The 19,516-nt window shown below is 48.8% G+C and overlaps 1 protein-coding gene across 1 annotated transcript in view; it reads left to right on the top strand.

Moving 5' to 3' along the window:
- Window positions 1–356: 356 nt before the first annotated feature.
- TMEM132B (transmembrane protein 132B) overlaps window positions 357–19,516 on the top strand; it is a gene marked incomplete at both ends in the record, with an annotated part of 259,315 nt that continues 240,155 nt past the window's right edge. The window contains one exon of the mRNA XM_082773713.1: window positions 357–441. Coding sequence (XP_082629839.1) covers window positions 357–441 — 85 coding nt within the window. The remainder of the gene's footprint in view (window positions 442–19,516) is intronic.

Here is a 19,516-nt window from a genome sequence, read left to right as displayed (position 1 = left end):
CACCGGAGCCCCCCCCTCCTGCCCCCCCCTTCCTTCCCCAAAAACCTATTCCCCCTCCCCCAAAAGCCAACCCCCTCCAGGCTGAGCCGCACAGCCCCGCGCCCGCCCCCCGGGCAGCGGGATCGGGGCGGGGGTGCGGTGGCTGCCATGCTGCGGGGGCGACCGTGAGCGAGGGGTGTCCCCGCATGGCCCCCCCACCCCCATCATCCCCGGACCCCCCTCTCTCCAGCCCCGGCACCTCCACGGGGCTCCCGGCCGAGGGCAGCAGAGGGGGGAGTGGTTCCGGGCTCCGCCGCGACACCCCCGGCCCCCCCCCCTCCGGCGCCAGCCGCCCCGCTCCGAAGAGCAGTAGCACCATGCCCACTGCTGGGCATGGAACAAAGAGGATGCTCTCCCGGGGCCCCGCGCTGCTCCTGGCGCCGCTGCTGCTCCTGTGCCAAGGTAACCCCGCGCGGCTCCCGAAACCTCCACTTTTTTATTTTATTTCCCCTCTCTTCCTCTTCCCCCCCCCCCCTTTAATTTTCCCGAAAACTCTGCTGTTTTTTTTTTTTTGTTTGTTGTTGTTTTTGTTTTTTAATTTTATCCCTCCCCCCTTCCCCGGGGATAACATTTATGCTCGCGGAACGGGAGCCTTAAACCTGCTCCGTGGCTGGCAGGGGTAGGATCAGGCCCTGGGGATGGAGAGGGGATGGGGGGGGGAACACGGGACGGGGTTCAGCTCGGCTGCGGTGGGGGTCCCGGGGCTACGGTACCCGGGGAAGCCGCCGCAGGGACCGTTGTGCCCGCGGCTATTGGCGGTAATAAAAAGCGGCTGTTAAAGCCCAATTAATTAAGATGCACCGGGGCTGGAGTTGCTCAGCGAGTCGTTCGCCTCTGCTGCTGCTTGGGACGCCGCTCGCGTTTGGCCCTGGGCTGCTGGGGAAACTTGGTGGTGGGTTTACGGATCCGCTGAAAAGCGAAGATTTTTTTTTGGGGGGGGGAGGGGGGGGGAAGCAAAAAAAAAAAAAAAAAAAAAAAAGCGAGGCGTGGGAGGGATGCTGGCGGCGGCTGGGGGTCCTCGTGAGGGCGCAGGGGGAAGGAGGAAGAATTTGGGGAAGGGTTTCTGCAGGGACACCGTAGAAGCGGTTTGTGAGGGTAGAAGCATCCCCCTGGGAGGCATGGGGGACAAAGGGGTCCTCATCCTGCTTGTCCCTCGATGGGGGAGCACTTCTAAGGGCATGTGTAGAAACTGGAAGCGGGGCACAGGGCATGAGGGCAGGGGCTTGGCGTGGGCAGCGCGATGCCCTGTGCTCGGTGAAGCCTTTGCTTTTAGTTGAGGAGGGAGTTAAGAGCAGCAAACGAATACATTTTTTATTTTTTTTATTGCTTTGACACATTAATTATAATCTTTTCTCTGATATTCCCCTCTCCTCCTGTGTGGGTAGCTACCATGGTGAGATCAGGCTGTGGGTGTAATTCTTCCAGCGCTCCGAGTGCTTACACATATGGAAACCCACTTTGGAACAGTTTGTGGCTGCAAACCTGCCGCCATGCCCGTCCCTCTCCCCTGCTCTCTGAGTGCCTCTGTGCTCAGCGTGCATGCCACAAGCTTGCAGCTCGTGCTGCACATTGCCAGACTGTCGCTGGGCTTTGCCTCGCCAGACTGTGGCATCCCGTGTCCTGCTGCTGCCCCTGTCCTGTCCCTCCCCAAGCATGGGTTGCAGCAGGAGAAGGGGTTTGGGAGGCCTGGGGCTATGCTCCCACCCATGGCATGCTCCAGGCAGTGTCCCTGCCAGACACTGGGGTTAGTGGAGTGCGTCATGACCCAGGTGGCTGCAGAGACCACTGCCTGCGTCAGAGTGGGGCTGCCAGCTCCAAGCTCCCTGCTCGCACAGACAGCCACATTGGACACTTGCGATTTTCACCATTTATTTGCCTTCTCTCCCTTCCCTGCTCTGTGGAGGTGGACCCCCAGACCCATCAGACCCCCAGAACAGCTCTTTGAAGGCACAACTAAGAGATCACTCGCTGTCCCGGAATCCCCTGCGAGCAGAGGGAGAGCGCCGTGCACTTGGTAGCCTGGGGCTGGCTTCAAGGATGCGCCTTGGTGGCAGCAGGCCCCTGCTTGCTGCTGGCAGCTGGACAGGGCTCCTGGCCGCCTTCCTGGCTGGCGGTGGGGCTGCCTCTGGGGCTGCGTGGGTTGGCATCTGGGGGGCGAGCTGGGTGGCTTGCCTGTGCGCGAAGCTGGGCTGTGGCAGCCACCATGATGTGTGCACAAGAAGGAAGTAGAGGGTCGTGTTCTGACCCCTGGGGGGCTGCAGGAGGACAGGCGGTACGCTTGTTTCATTGTGTGCCCCCCCAAGGTTCTACGTAACACCCCTTGTGCAGGGGTGCTTCGGGAACAGAAAATGAGAGACCTGTGCTATTGGCTGTGCCGTAGGTTGGCAGAATGTGATCATACAAACTTGAAAATGTAGGTTATTTTCTCCTCATCAGTGCGGATTTCAGTGTTTTATCCAGTGACTGTTCCACCCGATGTGATGTGGTGGGGTAGCGGGGTCAGGGGAGGAGTCTGCAATTTCTGTAGTGCTCCAGCGTCTATTCCAGCAATACATTTCACATATTCTGATTTTACTTCCCGTCAGTGTAAATCTGGAGCAGCTCCTCTGAAGGCAGTGAAGCTGCTGTGGGCTCGTGCATCACTGCTGTGATCGGCATCGGACTCCCTGGGAAAGCAGGTGGCAGCCGTGACCTGCCCTGCACAGCTTTTTATGCTTCATAATCCCCCGTTGTTGGTGCTGCAGCCTCCTATGTATGTTTGAAAGAGGAAAGTCCCCATCGCTCACCGTGTTGGTTTTTGATTGTTTTCTTCAGTCTGTCAGGCTTGGTTGCAAAGCTCCACTCGCTGACACCTGGCTCTTTGGCTGATCAATAGAGTCTCCTGGGGTTTGGATGCCAAAATAGTTACATTAAAAAACAAATCAATTGTTTTGAATGCAATTAATTTGCTGTATTTTATTACTGGCAGTGATGGGAGCTCCGAGCGCTATTATCCCCGTGCTGGGAGCAGCTCAGCATGGGGAGGAAGGTTCAAGCCCAAGGTGGGCTGTGGGGGGCACCGAGACCTTGGCATGGTTTGCGTCTCAGGAAGGACTCCCAAATCAGGATGGCATCTGTTCACTTGATTGCTGTGATGGGTTTGCCATCGTATGTTTATTTACCCTCTGAGCCCAGGCAGATGTTGGGTGTCTGCAGCAGATGGTGTGTTGCGTACCTGCTCTTGGGGCTTTTATCAGCTTGCCCATCACTTCACGTGCTGCTTCTGGTGCTGTGGGACACCATGAGCAGGTGGCACTGCTCTCCCTTCTCCACGTTAGTTATGGCTTTCCTGACACCTGTTGCATATCGGGTGGAGGGTGCTGCTGCCTACCTGCAGCATTGAGGCAAGTCCCACTGACCTATGCTGGTGGCCACCCTGAGGACCTGGGGTAGGGGTGGCTGGGGCAGGTGGTAGGCAGCAATCTAACAAACCAAAACCCTGGGAAGCATCTCACTGGATGAGGAGCCAACCTGTGGAAATAAATAGTCTGCTCTGTGAGTTGAATTCACCAAACTTCACCCCCTCACCCTCCTCCCCCGTTGGTGTAACTGATGTCTGTTAATGCCAGGCAGTGACTTGATTCGCTGGCTCAGCATTAGCACTTACTGCATGGCTGCAATGAGACGTGTTCCTGGCTGCGGCCGCCACATGGCTGGCATTGAGTGCCACGGAGGCTTGGGAGCATGAGCAGCCATGCAGTGTTCTGGGTGTTGTAAAAGGTGTTTAAATTGCATGCTGTCAGGAGCCTCCCAGCTGGCATTCCAGAGGAAGCTGTTTCCATGTGAGGATGGGCAGGCAGAAATTGTGAGCAAAGAGGCCTTGGATAACTTACAGGGGTGGGCAGGGATTGCCTCATGCCTGGTTTGTTCTGGGTACTCCTGTTTCCCCACCATAGAGGTCTGGGGCACTTACCTGTGTGCCCAGCACCTTGCCTGGTGGGATGCTGCCTGGGCTGCAGACTCGGGTCCTGTGTCAATATTAATGTTTCTTCCACACTGTTGAGAAATTATCTTGCTGTGCATTTTCAGCTTTTCTCTGTTTACATAAACGTGCTTTGTTTCTGACAACATTCAGAAAGCTTCATGAATTTATGGTGTGCTCCAGATTCGAGCATATTTTATTTTTTCCTTTATTTTTTTTTTAACACTTTCTTCCCAAATTTTGGTGATGAAATGGTGTTAGAGATGCATATTTCAGCAGGCTATTGAGAGGCAATGTAAACATCATCTTTCATAGAAAAGTTTGTTCAACTTTCAATGCAGCCCAGCCTCCTCACTTAATCAATGTGACTGCCATAGGAGATGACTTTAAAAGTGGTGATTACATCCTATCTGGTCTCCTGCAACTTCAGGCGAGGAGAGAAAAATGAAGGGTAGCGTTTGAACTTTTTTTTTTTTTTTTTTCCTGACTTTTTTGTGTGTCTCTGTGTGTGTGTGTGTGTGTGTGTGTGTGTGTGTGTGTTAGGGCTAAGCAAGGGGGTACCTCAAGAAGGGGATAGAACTGGGCAGGAACCAGTGCTCCTTGTCTTGCCGTACCAGCATCAAGCAGCCCTGGAGAGCTGCTGTGCCCTGGGCCCCGGGCATGTTTTTATCTTCCTGGCATGATGCGCCCTGGAACCCCAGCATGGGGAGAGGGTGGCTGCCCACCTGCCCTGGGAGCTCTGGGGGAAATGGTCTGGAGAGCAAAAGCATTTTTGCAAGAGATGGGAGAAATGTCATCCTCGTTACCCAAGAAATAAAATCCTTCTGGATACTGGAAGTGCAGATAGCTTTGGTCTTTTTTTTTTTTTTTTTTTTTTGATTCTTTTTCTGTTTTGTTTTGCTTGTATGGGAGCATCTCAAAAACAGATGGCAAAGCAGAGATTTATATTCTGTTAAGTGCAGAGGGCTGGTGCACAGGACCTTATCTGCTTGTGGGCCCTCCAATAAACCTGCCAGCAGGTGATTTAAATCCAGTTGCTCTGATTGGGAGAGCAGTGTGAGGAACAAGGTTTATGTTATTTATGAACTTTATGAGCAATGTTAGATTTTTAAGATGCAGGAATGATCAGGGCATGGCTCTGTAGCACCAGAGACTTTGATTCCTCTCAAAGGATCTTCCCTGAGTCAGAAGAATGAACCATTTTACATTATTTAGTAGTCAGGCTGCTGAAGCCAGCTGTTCACGTGAGTGACAGACACAACTATTTTATCTCTCAGTTTAGGAGCTGTTGTCAATTAGCCACAGCTTTTGCTTAGCAGTGAGACCTTTGCTGTGGTGGGGAAAGGGTGCTGCTAATGGATGCCGCAGCTCTTGGAGCAAACGTTGCTGCTGCATCATGGAATGGATAAAACTCGCACCCCAAAATGACAACGTCCATGTACCCTAAAAGGGAACCCTTGAGCTGATTTCAATGCAACAAGCAATAATTAGAAACTCAGTAGAGAGTCAGTAGCTGCTGACTGGCTTTGGCTGATTATTATTATTCTTGGTTCAAACAGGAGCAAGTCTGACACAAGTTTTGGAAGTACCCGGTCTGGTCATGTGCTCAGGGCATGTTGAGGCTGATATGAGGCAGCAGCTGTCAGCCCCCGGCGCCTCTGTCCCCCAGTGCCACAGGACCACAGCAGCCTGAAATGCCCAGGTTCAAGGGCACTTTGAGAACTGGGGGCAGATGGCCATTAAACACAAGAAGCATGGTTGTCTTCCACGGGGTGGAAAAAAGACAAAATGCATGCCCGTGCAATGAAATGGGCTTTTCATCATCGAAACAGAGGATGGTAAAAGCTCTCCAGCAGCACCAGAGCTCTGTCAGGGCAGGCTCAAAGGCTAGAGTGCCTCAGCTGTCCCCACATCATGGGAGTGAGAGCTGCAAGCACTGGGAAATACCCCGCTCCTCCTATCTTCGGTCGGGTACAGGCAGTTCCTGCGCGGCTGGTGCTCAGTGCTTCAGGCAGCAGGGCTTCTGCCGCTTCCTTGGCAGAGTGCTTTGCAGACCATTAGACCTCTCCCGTCTTCCGCCTACACTTCTTCTCTGCCTCTTCCATCGCTTGTTGGGTGACCTGAATCCACAACTTTCTATCCTCATCGCCCATCTGAACCCCCCAGTCAGGCAAATCTGCGAAATGGGGACAAATGGTTAAACAGGTGGGTAACGGAGGAGAAGCTGGGATGTAAATTCATTTACAGTTGGAGGTTATTTGGAGAATAAAGGGCAGGGACTTGAAATGCATGTGAAGATGAGCTCTGAAGATGCAAAGAAGGCAGCTACAGTCACACTGTCTAATTCATCTTGCACAAAGACATTCTCCTCCAAGGTGTTTGGAAATAATGGAGTAGCTTAGTTACTAACATTATTAAATCCTCATCTCTGACAGATATGAGAATTAATATTCAAAGGTTTCCTCCTTTTTTTTTTTTAATGCAGCTGTTACTCATTTCCTGTCTTTTGCTTAGGAGTAGCCCACTGAAAGTTATTAGCATGAGTTTATTGGTGCAAAAAAAAAAAAAGTTCATCTCTATAATATAAAAAAAAGAAAATGCAAGTAAAACAGAAGACAGCATGAATTTTATGATTAACCATTCTTTAGTTTTCCATCTGTAGATCTCAAAGGGATGTGGGAAAGAGAGCTGGTGCTGTGGAGGCTGCAGCCTGTGCTCCTGTCCTGTGTGCGAGGAGCCAGCACCGTGCCCAAAGCCCTGTGGGCCCGGGGAGCAGAGTGGTGGGGTGGACATGGGCTCTGGGGCTATGTTGAAGACAGCCAGTTGTGTTAACAGTCAGGGCGGGGATGGACAGGACTGAGTTAACGCTTGTTTCTTTTGCCAAGTTTGATCTGGATCAGACGCATTAAAATAGTTGTGGGAAGTGTTAGGCAGAAATGGAGAGATGGAATTGATGTTTGCTGCTGGAAGCAAAGGCTCCGTCCCTGGCCTGATGGAGCCGGGCAGCCTGAGGGGATGGGGGACGTCTTTCCAGGGCCTATGCTGCGGAGCTGTTCTTCAGATGCACCCTTTTAAAATCCACGTGTCCCTCTCTCAAACCTTATTCCATGGCAGAACCATCCACATCTGCAACACCATTGGTGTTGTAATAAGGTCACTGATGTCTGCTGCCAGCCCTTGGCACATCACTTTTGGCAAGTATTGGCTCCTTCAGCCCAAACTGCGGCCTTGAGCCTTCTGTTTTGCTGTGGTCGCTGCCAGCCCTCCTGTGGCCTTGGCCTAAGGCTTTTGAGCAGCTGCTGCTGTGTTGTGGTTCTTGGGGTGCTCCTGATGTGGGGCAGGACCAATGCTGTGTGGAGCTGTGTGGCTGGGAGCCAGAGTTGCCCTGGTTCTAGTTGGTGTCTGCCGAAATGCCCAGTTACGTGTGTGGGTCTGGGGCTGCTCATCAGGCCCTGGTGATGTGGGGCTTCGTCATCTGAGTTATCCCCAGAACATGGTTATCTCCCTGAGTGGCAGCCTCCTATTGAAAGCAATCTCTTTCAGCAGGCCACTTGCATTTATTTACTGCACAGCTTCTCCCATTAGTATAATCATTACTCCTTGGACTGGATTTGAATTCAGAGCATCCCACTGTGGTACTTAAAGAATTAATTACAGCAGTGAAAAAATTCCTCTGAAGACTTCAGTGAATTGGTCTGGTTGAAGTGTTTTAGTTTTGCTTCAGTTGGTGCAGCCCTTGTCAGAGGATTGTGAGAAAATGCATGGGTCAGTGATTTAGATTAGGCAAATTACATTAGAAAAATTGATTTGATTTAGAAAGTGAGCTTTCAGATCACAGGGAATTGCCTGCTTCTTCCTCTGCTGTCTGCTTCCCCCTGAAGATGAGCAAATAATTTAGGGTTAAAGTAAGGGGCTATTGTGAAAGGTGTGTCTGAGAGCGGAACAGAGGTGGGTTGGCATGTATCCGTACATGAATGATTATTTACCCATATGTCGCTGTCTGGAGACATGGACGGATGGGACACTTGTGGCAGCACTGACAGGTGGTTCGAGTGGCGTGATGCACAATCAGGTCCTTGGTTTTAGCTGTGCTTTTTTTTTTTTTTTCTTCAGAAATGGCTTCTTTGTATGGCATGGCATCGGCGTTGGTGCAGATTCTGGAGTGTGTTGCTGCCGCCTGACTCCATGCTTAGTCATTACTGGGGCTGGGAGCTGGTTTTCATTGGGGTTTTGTGTCCTGGGATCAAAACAAGCATTTCCTCTTCTATCCCTTGTCCTAGAGGTGGCGCAGTCCCTCAGCTGCAGTGGGAGAGTGCCCAGCAGCAGGCACATGGGGCAGCGTCTGCTCAGGAACGTTCCTAAAGCAGCACTTCTTGGTAAGCAGTGCCCTTCCCTGCGCAATGAGGGGCTTCTTCCCAGCCCTTCCCCTCCCCACCTGTCTCGCCTTTGAGAGTGAGGGGCTGTGAATGCAGCGGCTGCTGGCTGGAGCCCCACAGCACTTGTGGCTGTTCCTGAGTTGCTCACCACTGGGAATTAGGGTTAGGGCTGTAGGGCTGAAGCTTGGCACCAAGCGTTTTGCTTTTCCCCTTGTAAAATTTATCTTTTAAAAATATTTAGGCAAACAGCGTGCATTTACCAATGAATTTTATTTCCTTATTGCCTGGCAAGAACCCCTTAAATTCCAGCTTTTCTACAGCCATATTGACAAGCTCATTCTGGGCCTGGCTGGCACTGGTGGCATTACCCCTGGTTTCACCACCACCACCCGTGGCACGACAACTGTGCTGTGGCTGTGGCATCCCTGGACACTTTCCTCCCCCTGTCTTGGGGCTCTTGCGGTGCTTTTGAGGCTGCTGTGCCCTGTGCCTTCTCAGGGGTCTCTGCACTGCCCCAGCAAGCACAAGGAGAGAAACGATGCTGGGAGGGTACCCCCTGCCAGCAGCTGAATTCAGCCCTGCTGAAAAGAAGTCGTGAAAGTAGCAATCCATCTGTCCACTTAGTGGGAGAAACCTAAGATCATTTCACAGTAATCAGCCCCTTGGTGGTTTTTTTTTTTTTTTTTTTTTTTTTTTTTTCTTTAATGTAGATAACTGGCAAAATCTGAAGCTCATTAATGTGCTCAGAGTGCTTTTTCTTTTTTCCAAAGTTCATTTTGACAAATAGAAACTGTATCAAATTGAAAAATAATATAAGACAAATAGATTGCCTTTTGCTTTTTGGGTAGCCTGTATCTGCCATAAAATTTCAGGGATTTTCTCTTCTTCCTGAAACTCTCTAATTACCAGCAGAGTTATCAGCAAGTGGATGTTTTTGATTGCTGCAGGTACCGTTGGATGGTGAACATTGTCATCTTCACGTCTCTCACAGTAACGCATTCTCAAGGTGATGCATTATGCAGGTGCGTTCCCGTGCTGTAGTTGCTTGGCTATATCAGTGTTTCCGTTAAAACCCACTATATTCAAGGATTTTAATTTGGTTGTAAAAACTTGCTCCAGGCACTACCTCAGATGAGAAAGTCCAGGAGTGGTGTTTTTTTCTTTGTAATCTCATTTTATTTTTTTTTTTTACTGCATTTCTCATTTTTTCTTTCCCCTTAACTGTGAGGACGTAGAGGAAACAGGCTGCAAAGGCGCTGCCTGCTTCTTGCTTACGTGAATTGACAGGCAGTGAGTCAGAGATATTCACAAGGATATCTGCCTCCACGTGGTGAGATGGTGTTGCATTACAGCAGTTTACAGATGGAATGTGGCCAGCACGAAGGTGTCCTGCAGGAGCCCTCACTTCAAGGAGTCATCAGGGAGGGGTGTTCAGGGTGGGCATTTCTGCACCAGTGGCATGTCACTGCTGTCTGTGGGTGGATGCTCTGCTGTCCCCAGCTGGGGGTAACACTGGCTTGGCTTTGCCTGGTGTTTGGGACGGTGATGAGACATGATGGGGCTTTGCTCTGGGACTGGGGTCACTGAATTGCAGCAGATGCTTTGCTGCTGCACGACGATTTGTAATTAAAATGCAACTTGTCATCCTGATTAGATTAAGGAGTCAAATTCATTTACAATATTTTCCTCCTGCCCTGCATTGTGTAATTAGCAACATATGATGCTTACATTAGCTCAGTTAAAGGTTATAATAATTAATCTGCACATTGAAGCCTTCCATGGATCAGCTGGTGCAGTGCAGCGGGGCTGTGGCTAGGTGAAGTGCCCACACCAGCCCCGTGCCAACGGAGGCACTGATGCGGCCGTTCCTAGTGTCTGCAGGGCAGCAGCATCCATGTGCCACCAGCTGCTGAATGTGGTGTTGGTCTGGCTCTTTCTTCCCTGCGATGGGCCCTAAAGTGCCCAGTTGATCGTGTGCATGGAAGTGCCAAAAGGATGAGCGTTCAGGCAGTCCTTGTTGGTGCCTTGGGAATGTGAGCATGGCTCTGAAGTGTTCTGGCCAAATCCTGAATGTTTTACCCGAGTTAATCTTCCATTAATGTGAGTTTTGCCTGAAAAAGACTTTCTGAGTCAGATTGGGGCTCTAACTAGTGAAAAACCTCACTTAAGAAAGCCAAAACCAACAAGAAAACTACTGTAAGCTAATAATAATGAATTATATTTTTCTTTGCTGTGTAGTCATAATATTGTCTTTCTTTCCACCTTCTGCTGAGCTGTGAAAATGCTCTGCAAAATGATATTTTTGAGTTGGTGGAGAAGTACACCCCTGTCAACAATATTTTTCTATTGTTCATCAGAGACAGGCTTCATAACAGAAGAGATCTGTGTTTGAAAAGTACATCAGCTGCAAACAGGTTTATTCCAAGTCTTCTCCAGCGGCAGGGCAGGGCAGGGCTGGGAGGCGATGCTCCATCTGGAGGAGACCATGGAGCAGGGCTCCTGGTCTTTCAGCAGAGTGGCCGGGACTGGCTGGAATAATGTATTGCTGCTTTCACAAAAGGTGGCTCTTACATTAAAGGTTCTGGTACAAAAAGGTCTGGAGACGTTGAAATGTTTTTATATTGCTTAAGTTACTGTACGAGGTGCTGTCTCATTCCCTAGAGTGCTGTGGGGGTCACGGACACAAAAGCAAGCAGTAAATGAGCTCCCACCTTTCTTGGTCCATGTATAAATCTGTGTACGTGCCCGTGTGCACTGACGTTAAATTGGCAGGGTGGTAATGTTTCCCTTCTCCAACCATCAATTTCAATTGAATTTCATAAGCCATTAAAGTTCTGTGCTGCTCCCTTTGCTGTTCCAGCCATTTAGCTGCAGGTCCTGGGGCATGATTGCTCTGTGGAGCAGCAAAAGTAAATTGGTTCCTGATGTAAAATATTTTATATATATATATATATATATGTATATAAAACTCACTGTGAGCAATGATGTCGGGCTGATGACATGAATCTTCAAGCTTGGCTGTTCCTGGTCCAATTTTGGTTCACCTCTGACAGAACCTTTTTTAAAAGCCTCTATACTCAGCTGGAGTGGCAGCATCTTGTATGTGGAGGAAGATTTCTTTTGTTGCTCATATATTTATCTTCAGAATCATGGTGGAAAGATTTGACTTGTTTTTGTTTTTTTTTTCCCTGTGGGTTTGAAATGTTTGAAAATGATTCCTTACTTGGATCAAAGAAGATCTCCTGGCAGTCCTCTGACTTTGTTTCAGTACTAGCAGTGTGACAAATAATGAAAAAGCAATCATTTCCCCTTTCTCCCACTTTTATTCTTGGGATAAATAAATGGCTAAGATCTGTGTGCTCAAAAATAATTGCTCGTGGTTCTTAGGGGAAAAAAATCCATAACACTTTTCCTTTAAATAATTGATCTGATCTTTTCTGTTGGTTTGTATTTCGCACTGGAGAGCGTCTTTGCTGCCAATCTAAGGCTGAACCTGACGAAGTTTGTAATGGAGGCTGAGCAGGTTGTGTCTGTGGGAAGGGGAGTGGGATAAAGGATTTTCCTCTTCTAGCAAGCAGCTCCCACGTGGGAGCTCAATGACAGGTACACAGCAGGGTCACATCGCCATGGTCCTCCAGCAGAACTGTTCTGCACAGCACAGAGCTAAGGAATTTGCCAAAATGTTGAGTGAATGGAAACAAACAAAAAGTCATTTGATTTGCCATGTGATGAAAACAGTTCAAGCATCTTCTAAAACTGGTGAAAGCAGCTGCAGAAACCTCCTCTAGCTGCCATGGGGTTGATGGATGGATGGATGGAGGTGTGCTGGTGCTTTGCCAGGGTTTCTGTCATTCCTTTTGTCACCTTTAAGACTGTGGATGTGAGGACCTGCTGCACCTGCTCCCCTTGCAGCAAGCACTGCTTTACGCCACCTGCATGGGGTTGTCGTGGGGTCCTGAGCTGGCTCCCTGTCCCAAGCAGCACATGATCCCCCAACCTGCTGCTGTTCCCAGAGAAGCAGGCAGAAAGGAATAACCTGTGCCTGCAATCCTTGGCTGGGAATAACTTCCAGTCTTTTTTTTTTAATATATTTTATTGAATACTTTTGCTACTAATGGGTGCTCTCAGCCTCTGTTCCTGCTTCATAAGCGCTGCTCTCTGGGGATAGTTATGGAAATGCATTTAAATGCTCAGAGATCTGTTACAGTTTTTTTCTTTATGAGGTTGTTCTTCAGAAAGGATAAATGTGACCCGGGTCCACAGCTGCCCTGGACAAGTGCCTTCCATGAACTGGGTGGCAGGGCTCTGGGCATTTTTGCAGTACAAGGGGTAAGTGGGGGCAGTACCAGTGCTGTGAGAAAGCCCAGCTCTGCCCCACTATCTTGAGGAAGCACTGTTTTTGGTCTGTTTGTTCAGTGGTGCTTTCCCCTCCATACTCCAGATGGGGCCTTTGGATGCTGGTGATGGGGACTGATAGACCATCTGACTTCCCTCCTGCCCTCCTCCTCCAACCTGCCCATCACAAGCATCAATTATGCAAGCCAATGGCTCTGTTAAATCAACGGGGCTGCTAATTGAGCGCTAACGCAGCGTGCATGCTCATGCCATGTTGGTCTCTCAGGCATTCTTCATGGCAGGGGCTTTGCATCTGCACAGTTGCAGAGGAACTTTAAGCTGTGCCTGTGCTGGAAGCGAGGATAAGGGTTGCCTGGTGTGTTTTCCCATCGTGGCTGTTGACTACAGCCATATGTTCCCATGTCTGGAGATGCCTGAGTCATTCCTTGTGGTCCTGGGGGAGTTTGGATAAGTTGTGGTTTCTCCAGAGACAGAAACTCGCCGTCCAGTTGGATGTCCGCTCCTGCAAGCCAGGGCAATTAATTCTGTTCTGGGCATCAAGCCAGCAGTGGTAGGAAGCAAAGATGAATAGCCAGGCTGTCGCTTCTCCTCTGAGAGAGCATTTTGGGAGGTCGGGAGTTGCTCTGGTGGAAGTGTGGGCAGCTCATCTCTGTCAGTGAGGTGTGGAGCTGGCAAAGGTGCTGCTTCCATGGAGCATACCCTGATGTGAACACATGAAGTGGTTTGGTTTTAAGTGCCTCATTAAGAGCTGGCCCTCCGCCAAGTTTGTTCTGCTCTTACCATGTTGTGAGACCTCGCGGTGCTGCCTCCATGCTCTTGGGATAGGTCCCTTAAGAAATATTGAGCCCAGCCTGGTGTTTTTGCATTTGGACAAGAGACAAGTGAACCTGCTGGAGAGCAGAGAGATGACGGTCCATGCATCTGGCTCTTGGCCTCTCTGTACCCTGTCTGCCTGCTGGGTGTCAGCATTAGGTTGTGGCTCAGCTGCTGGAGGTGTCCAGGTGCTGCCCCAGCTGGAGCAGGCTATGGTAATCCAGGAAGATGTGTCTGGGCCAAGTTCTGAACCCTTTGGAACCTGTTCCTGCACAGAACCCCACAGAGCGGTCTGTTCTCTATGCATGGAGAAGCTCAGTTGATTTTTAAGATCGGTGGCTGCACGTGACTTGTCTGAGGTCAGATCGCTTTTGGTAGCACTCTTGTTTTGAAAACCAAACTGGAAAGTTCCTGTTATTTTTCTCCCCAATTTATTTTTACTGTTCCTGTTAAAATAATTGCAGTTGTAGCAAAGGTAAACAGCTGGGTTTGACATAATCGGTACATAAGCAATATCCATTATTTACATGGTATAAAACCTCCACAACAAAACGTATTCCTCAAGCTGCATCCTACACAAAAAGAACAAGAAAAGCCTGTACGGAAAGGGGAGCAGAACGTCAGCTGGGGTCCTCCTTTTGTGTTTAGCACATGTGCATCACGATGTCAGCATTGGAAGCAGTCTCCTTTCTGCTTGTGCTTGAACCAGATGCCCCAGTAGAAGATGGTAATTGTGCACATAGTGCCCCAAGGAGTGCAGTGTGCCTCTCGCAGCTGGGGAAGTTGTGGCAGGGAGCAGCCATTAGAGGTAACGGGAGACATTCACGCAATTGCAGGCAAGAGAAAGATGTTTTTTTTTTTTTTTTTTTTTTTTTTTTTTTCAAACCAGGGAGAGCTTTGTTTGTGGGCTAGGGTTTTATGTTTTGTTTGCTATTTTAATAGCCTGTTATTTTCTATTCTTGCTTGGCTGTAACCCATGGAGAAGGGGTTCAGTGTGCTTCCTGGGCACTTGGGGATGTGACGGAGGCAGGAGTGGGGCTGGGGGTGCCCCCAGGAGCCTGGTGGGGGGCGGCGGGGATGGACAGGGACAAATTCAGCCCCTGGCTCTGTGCACATGTGCAGCCTGCTGTGTGTCCAGTCCTCTTTGTGAGGAGTTGTGGATGTTTTGTCTCAAAATAAGTGTATTTTTGTAAGGAGGGCAGGGGGAGGCCTCTGCGTTGCTGCAGCTCGGGAACACAGTCATGTGCAAGTCAAAGAGCCACATCATGTTGAGTGCTGAATGACTCTGCATATTAATATAATAAAACAGAGGAACACACTGTCATGACAGTCTCTGCAGCAAGAATCCGGGGGGTTATTTTAACCCAGGCAGTGTTAAATCTTTCTATCTCCTGAAAGTTGCACCCCAGATGTATGGGCTGAGGGTAGGAACATTTAACAGGGGCTCCATTTAATAGGAGTTCTTATGCATGTTGTGGTCTTCAGAACATTGCTTTGCTATTTTTTTTTTTATGTCTTGCTCATGACTGTAGTTCAGTTCCTCAAATAGGACAGGGAGCAAAACTGATACAAGACTTTTTATTGAGATGTAATATATAAGAACATGGTTTCATCTGCTGCTTTGGAAGCAGAGAAGTGTACATGTAAATATACGTGTGTATATATATGTATATGTATATTTTACATATGTACAGACTATAGAGATGTACATCTCCAGCCTGGGGCTACAGCACTCCTCTCCTGCAGCACTGATGTGAGAGCTTTGGACGCTGTGTGCACAGCATGGGTCCCCTGGTACTGGAGAAGACCTGATGCTGGGCTGCTCTGTGCTTCCGTGCTCTGCAGCGGTTGTGAGCATCTGTCCACATCTGTGAAAAATACCTCTATTTCCAGGTTCTGCCTTTGCGTTGGGGCAGCTTTCTCCTCTCATTATGGAGAGGCTTTGATACATCATGTGAGATAACTTTTTCTCCCTTGATGGGGAGGTTCTTTGAGGCTGTCATTGACTCCTCTCTTGCAATGTGTTTTATCAGGGGGAGGCAGGCAGTCATTTTTTTTCTACACAGTTTAATTTTGCCTTGCATTAAGCAGAGGTGGTTCCAAATTGTCCTTGTTTCCCCCCATTGAGGATGATCTTATTTTACTTCGTACCCTCTTTAACGTCCTGGCTGTGGTCTCTCTATCTCCTTAGAAGCTTGCCCATTAGATGGGCACTTCTTTTATTTCCCCAAATCAGCACCTGCCAGATAAGCAATCTGGAGCCCTTGGTTACATTGTGATGGGCAGATGAAATCCCCTCTAAGTGACCCTGAAACAAGGTCTGAATTATTAATGATTTTTTCTTTTCAGCGTGGGTTTCTGGTAACACTGGGCATATCTCAGTGGTGAAGATGGTGCTGAATACTGTCAAGAAATCTGAGGAGGCCAAGAGAGAGGGATTTCCAAAGCAGAAACAAATTGTTTTTCATTCTTAGTTTTTCATGACAATGTAACATATTCATTAAAATTGCCTCAATTTAACTTCAGGGGAGAAGAGAAGCTTCAGGACTGGTGTACCTGGAAGGCTGTGTCCTGCTGGCTAATCGGTTTGCTGTACTTTAGGTTTTCACCTAGAGTTTTTTTTGTTGTTGTTGTTGTTGTTTTGTGTTTTGTTTTTTGAAACTTTCAGCATCTTTTCACACGTGGTTCTGTTTAAAAAGTGCTTTGCAATCTGCGGGAAGAAGATGCTAGGCACCTCTACCCCTGTTCTTCAGGCAGAGAAGCCCAGTGGCTGTGGTCCCTTCCAGAGCTGCAGGTCTGCAGCTCCGTCCTGCTCACCTCATGTGCCTGCACTAGGCACCATGAATTGCCCTCAGTGTGACCAGTTCGATAATTGAGGGGCTGAATATCTCCACCCCTCTGGGCATTGGTCTTCCCCTTCAGTGGTCTCCTTCCTCTTCATTTATCTGTTGTTCATCTGCCTGTGTCCCAGTGGGATTTCAGAATTCCTTGCTTAGCTTTGCAGGGTTGAACTGCCAAGTTCTGCTGGGGTCATGGCGGTACACAAAGCACCAGGAGCCTGCTGGAGCTGCTGGTCTTAAGGCTGCCTATGCAAGCCCCGTGCAGCCACCCAGCAAATCTGTGCTGTTGCTGTGCTTGTTCCAGGACAGCCTCTGAAGAACATGGTCCTTGCTTTCTGCTTAGGAAAGGACTTCAAGGAGTTTTGTTGTGCAGCTTGTGCTGTGTCTCTGGGGTACAAGCTGAAACTTTTGGTTCTGTGTCTACTATATTCTCCTCCAAATTTGGGGAAAAAGAAAGGGGTGGGGTGGGGGGAAGAATAATACACCTTCAAATTTTCTTGCTGTACAAGTGTGGCCTTGTTGAGGTGATCATGATGCTGACAGGTGCAGATCCTACAGTGTGCTTAAGTGGAGGCACAAAAGTTTTCAGGCTATGGATTGTAGATTTTAAGGTCTTGCAGCCCAAAGGTGTTTCTTGTCTTTGCAAATGTTTCTGATGCTGTATAAATGCTGTCTTTGAGGTTTACCGGCAGCTGGCATTATCTCATGCTTTCATTTAAAAATCAGAGTGCCCATTTTGTATCTCTAAGAGAATTACAGAAGCTCTCTTTGCAGCTTTGCACACAAATGGAGATTGACGGGCACTAGCTTATGATCTCACTGCTCTGACAGTGCTTGACACAGAGGGACTTTCAGTTAGTGGCTACGAGGCATCGATTGCATGTGGGCACAGGGCATTGCAGCCCTTAAATATGGTGGGTTTCATTTGTCACAGCTGTCAGTGGCTTGAATCCATCTCTGGTGCTGTTAATCCATCCCAAGTGGAGATCCCAGAGATGTTTTCTGGTAGTGGGGAGAAGTTTACTTTCTGCTCAAGCCGTCAACAGATGGTTTGCAACAGAAACAGAGACAAGGATGTTACTGATAGCAAATGGCTATGAGTGTACCCGAACACTGCTTGTGGGTGCAGGCTGCTTTTCAGGTCTCTTTTTGGGGATAGTGAGGGTTTACGGTGAAGCCACCGGGATGCCAATGGGGAAAGTGAAGCATTGCCCTGCTCCACCAGCACTGACTGATTTCTGTGCTTCTATGGAGAACTGGGAGTTAAATTCCTATAAACCCCTTAGAAAAAGGCAGAGCACTTTGTATTTATTTTGCATGCAGTTATTCCTCCTGCTTCTCTTTGTCAGTAGTTTGATTACTGTTGAAATCCCTCTCCTCCCTGGGCGTAGGCAGCAGCGTGAGGACAGCGAGCACAGGCCCTATCGCTAAGCAACGCTGCCGGAGTGCCAGGTACCGCGGGCGCTGCTGTTACCTCATATTCATTTTGCCTCAGCACTTCGATCTCACAGGCCCATCGATGCCATCGATTAGGGGAGATTGCAATGATCATAAAGTTAAGCAGAAAATGGCATGGCCTGTTGCTGGTGGGAGGCTGGTGGCACAGGAATGCCAATTGCAGGGAATTGATGCTCGTGACTATTGATTGGCAAGTGCTTTGCATCGCATTGAACATCAGTCTAGTTAGTTCATAAATTTATGGATGTCATTCTGCGTTTGGCACAAACTTTCCTGTTTTCTGTGTCATTTTGTCTTGAGTCTGAGTGAAATGGCAATGTGATCTATTAGGAACAAAATGGTAATAGGGGAATAAAATACTAACTTTATCATTTGCATTTACTCTACCTCTCGAAGGGCAGTGTGTAGCATACCTCTGCTTCCTAATTTTACTTTCTTTACATGGTTTAAAGCCCACAGAGACTAGTTACGTGTGGATGTAGTGATATTGGTACAATATTGGCATTTGGAGACGGTTGTCAGATAACTTTCATTTTCCATGCACAAGTGCCTAGTAAACACACAACATTCATTTAATATTTGTGGGACAATTTCAAGTCTTTCAAATATACACTGGGTAATTAAAAACAAATGTTAGCTTCTCTTCAGTAGCACTTCACAGTAGTCACAGTGTGGTGTGACTGAGTTTTCAATTTAGTGTTCTTCTGAGACATGTGAAGTGTGTGGCTCCTCAGGACTGAGCTGACATGGAGAGCAGGGATCACCCTCCATGAGGCACGACTGTGGCGCCGGGAGGAGGGCTAGTGGCCTCTCAGATTTAGGGACTGCAGCTGGGTGAAGGCTGGGGTGTCCTGCCACTGTGTCTCCACTGCCCAGGCCCCCCGATGCTTCCCTGGGGCTTGTCACAGGCCGGAGACAGTGTGGGCTGGCTCTGCAAGCGAGGATCCATCTTGAGGTAGCTGCCTGGCACTTGCTCTGTGCAGGCCACACAGGCACGTGGCCGTGGTGGGGAAGGGGCTGTCAGGCTCCTCTCTGAGGCCACCCTGCTCCTCTCCGAAGTGCAGCAGTTTTACTTTTAGCAGAAAATGCCACGTCTGAAGAATGGGACCTAATGAAGAGAATTTGAAGTGCATTTATGCTTTGAAAAGGGAGTCTAAATATAGTGCCGTGGAGTTCAATATCCATCTCTCCAAGGCGTTCAGATCAAATGTACCTTTTTTGAGATTTTTTTTTTTTTTCTCCCTCAGCCCACCAGTCTCTCCTGGGAATTTAAAGTTCCAGCTGAGCTCCTGGACTGGTGAATCGTGTCCGGTCTCAGGTCGGCAGGGCAGGGTGAAGCAGTGTGGCTTTTGTGTGACAGATATTGTAGGAGAATGGCCCTTCTCCAATGCTGTATAAAAATGGAAATTCATCCTCAAGCACCATATTCGTTTGTTAAACAGTTTGCAAACTGTCTGTACCTGATACTGAGAGTCCATCTGCCTACCTGAAAGAGCGTTATTTTCCCTTTGCTGATCCACAGCTAGGGGTATAAATGTGATCATCAGAACAGCAGCAGAGGTGCCCAGGCTCATTTCTGTTCAAATCCATCCACTAGAGACTTATTTTTCAGCATGTCCTAGGCTCCTGAATTGTCCTCTTATCATAAAAAGGGAAAGAAACCCTTTTGTATG

The sequence above is a fragment of the Aythya marila genome (assembly GCF_965140915.1).
Source record: "Aythya marila genome assembly, chromosome: 17".
NCBI lineage: Eukaryota > Metazoa > Chordata > Aves > Anseriformes > Anatidae > Aythya > Aythya marila.
The sequence above is the reverse complement of the archived record's forward strand: the minus strand, read 5'-3'. Positions and strand labels throughout refer to the sequence as shown.